General features: G+C 34.4%; 1 protein-coding gene across 1 annotated transcript; it reads left to right on the forward strand.

Moving 5' to 3' along the window:
• Positions 1-861: 861 nt before the first annotated feature.
• On the forward strand, positions 862-1323 carry LOC124909617 (uncharacterized mitochondrial protein AtMg00810-like). The gene has a single exon (XM_047450283.1). It carries the CDS (start codon positions 862-864, stop codon positions 1321-1323), a length of 462 nt encoding a protein of 153 aa, XP_047306239.1.
• The last annotated feature ends 2331 nt before the right edge of the window (positions 1324-3654 follow it).

Genomic DNA, 3654 nt, shown 5'->3' on the forward strand with positions numbered 1-3654 from the left:
TGTCTTTTTTTCATTTACCTATTATTGGCAACAAGAAATTAAGTTTTTGTGAATCTTGTCAATATGGAAAAGCACAAAAAATTCCTTTTCATGTTTCTCAATCTCGTTGTAAGTCTCTATTAAAATTAATACATTCTGACGTTTAGGGTCTTGCTCCTCTTTTTCTACTAACAATTTTTGATATTTTGTCCATTTTATCGATGACTACAGTCGCTTTACTTGGCTATATTCTATCTTTAGAAAATCTAATGTCTTGTCTTTTATTAAATTTAAGATACTTGTTGAAAATCAATTCAACCCATCTATCAAAGCTCTACAATCTGATTGATGAGACGAATATAGGAGTCTGAAATATTATCTTGAAATTCATGGTATTCAACAACGTCCATGATGCCCTTATACAAGTGAACAAAATGGTAACGATGCATTTCTACATGGAACTCTACACGAGGAAGTTCTTATGTCTCATCGTCTGAGTTCACTCATCATCATTATCTTAATCATGTGTGAAAACTTCACAAAGTACTGTATGGACTCAAACAAGCTCCCCGTGAATGATATACTACATTGAAATCTGCTTTTATTTCCATTGGTTTTCAAGAATCAAAAAATGATTCTTCTTTATTCATGGATCACTCTCCACAAATTACATCATTATTTCTAGTCTACGTGCATAATATTATATTCACTAGTAATTATTCCTCTAATATCTCCTCAATCATCTCTCAACTTAACCACATTTCCCCTCTTAAAGATTTAGGTCCACTACACTATTTTCTCGGGATTGAAGCTCATCTATCTACCTCCAGCATTTTTCTCTTTCAATCAAAATATATCAATGACATTCTTATCTGAGCCAATATGAGTGACTCAAAACCTCTTAATACTCCAATCTCTTCTAGGTCATCTTTATCTCTCCATGATGGCGACACTCTTCCTAAACCATTTTTGTACCGCAACATTATTGGTGCTCACCAATACTTGGTTCTTACTCGACTTGAACTAGCATTTGGTTTCAACCGTGTCTGCAAATTCATGCAGTCTCCTACTACCACTCATTGGTCTACAATAAAAAGAATACTCCATTACCTTCGTCATATTTCTCATCATGGACTCCTCATTCGTCCAACATATTCTCTTGATATATCTGCATTTTCTAACTCGGACTGGGATGGTTGTCCGGACGATCATCGCTCCACAACCGACTACTGCATATTTCTTGGTGACAATCTTATTTCTTGGACTTCAAAGAAACAACAAGTTATTACTCGTACCGAGTTTGAATATCGAGCTCTAGCTCATGCCACTCCTGAACTCATTTAGCTCCAATCCTTACTACGTGAACTTTATATCTTCCCACTTCAACCTCCTACTCTATGGTGTGGCAACATTGGTGCTGCATTTTTATCGGTCAATCCAGTTTTTCATGCTCGTACGAAACATATAGAGATTATTTTTCACTTCGTTCGCGAACATGTTGCTCAGAAATCTATTTTCAACTGATACATACCTACTGATAATCAAATTGCTGACATCCTCGCCAAAGGACTTGCGTCAAACCGATTTGATTTATTACGTAACAAATTCATGGTGTGCCTCCTCATTTCGTTTGAGGGAAGGTATTAACGACTCTACAATTAAAGAGAAACATACTTAGTCTCTTGATTTTCATATTCTATCTATTAAGTGTATTTAAAATCTTTACATATTTTAACATTTTAGTTTACTTTATTTTCGTATAAATTCATACTCTTGTAATTGTAATAACACACATAAATATATTCTTAATCTACAACAAGTTCTTGCTTATTTCTCTTTTTTAACTCTCCCCATTAAGATTAAAGTTATCTTGTTTGTTTAATGAGCTTAAAAGTGAAAACATGACTTTCAATAATTTGATCACAACCCATATTTTACTCATTGCTCTTTGCAATTATATATATATATATTAATTTAGTTATATAACATAATCTTATAGTCATGATTTTTTATTTTTAATTGAGACAATATAATTTATACTTAAAGTTATTTTAATGTGTTTTGTTTAATTATATTTAAATTCATATGTCTGTATTATTTGAATAGTAATGGAAGATTTAAAAAAAAATAGAAAATTAAATTCATCCTAATTGAAATGGAATATGATAGGATCGGTGCTATCAATAGAGACGGGGGTTTGATTATTGATGACAACTTCGGAAAAATGGTTTAATAGAAATCTTGTTAGGGATTACTGTCACTTTCTTCGCAAACCTTCACAAACACTAGAAATGATTCAAGTGTGGAATTGTTTGTTTGGGTTTGAAGTTTTGAACCAATGAATAATGAAAGACAGAAGGAAAGAATATAGAATGATGTTTACGGATATTCGGAGCTAAATCTCGTATGTCACCCCTTCTTCCACAGTCGGAAGGATTTCACAAAACTTCTTGAATTAAATACAGTTCACTTTATAGTTAACACTCTGTTGAACAGAATAGACTTTGTTCAACTTACAATATGATTAAGAATATCTCTCAATTAAAATAGTGTTCTTGATTTTCTCTCTTGAACTTGAATATGATGTACAATTAGTAAGTGCTAGAGTGATTCGTAATGTGAGCAGTGTAACTTATGATTCTTCTGGAAGATTTTTTCGTTGTCCTTGAGTAGCTAAATATAGTGGAAGGACAACAATAGTCAAATCTTTTGTATAGACACGTGGCCCGCGCCCATAAGATGGCCGCCTAAAGGACTGAGTACAAAAGGCTCTATGCTTCTAGAACGTGGCCGTACTGAATGGTAGTGCGCGAGATATTCTTCTGCAACTGTCTGTTGGGTCAAATTATTTTGACTAAGAGTCAAAGTATTTTGAATAATGGAATTTTGATGATGTGTTGGTATGAAAGTTAAACTAAGTTGTTTAATCGTTTTTGGTGCAAGAGTATCGAAAACATGTTATATTAGACTAAGTCTGAATGAGGTTCATTATACTGATTGACCATTAGATGCATTGAGTTAGACGTGCAGTCTAATAGACGTATTTAGACATGCAGTCCAATAGATACGTAGTTAGACGTGTAGTCTAATGGATACGTAGTTAGAGGTGCAGTCTAACGGATACGTAGTTAGACGTGCAGTCTAACAGATACGTAGTTAGACGTGCAATCTAACGGATACGTAGTTAGACGTGTAGTCTAACAGATACATAGTTAGACAAGTAGTCTAACGGATACATAGTTAGACGTGCAGTCTAACCGACGTAATTAGACGTGCAGTCCAACGGATATGTAGTTAGACGTGTAGTTTAACAGATACGTAGTTAGATGTGTAGTATAACGGATACGTAGTTAGACATGTCGTCTAACAGATGAGAGTTATACGTGCAGTCTAACTCCTTCAGATTAGTCTGAAGGGAACTATAGTTAGACGTGCCGTTTAACAAGTGAGAGTTAGGCGTGCAGTCTAACTCTTTCAGATTAATCTGAAGTGAGACGTAGTTAGATGTGCCGTCTAACAAATGAGAGTTAGACGTGCAGTTTAACTCCTTCAGATTAGTCTGAAGGGAGATGTAGTTAGACGTGCAGTCTAACTCTTTCAGATTAGTCTGAAGGGAACCGTAGTTAGACGTGACGTCTAATAGATGAGAGTTTGACATGCATTCTAACTCTTTCA

This window comes from Impatiens glandulifera, chromosome 7 (genome assembly GCF_907164915.1).
Source record: "Impatiens glandulifera chromosome 7, dImpGla2.1, whole genome shotgun sequence".
Lineage (NCBI taxonomy): Eukaryota > Viridiplantae > Streptophyta > Magnoliopsida > Ericales > Balsaminaceae > Impatiens > Impatiens glandulifera.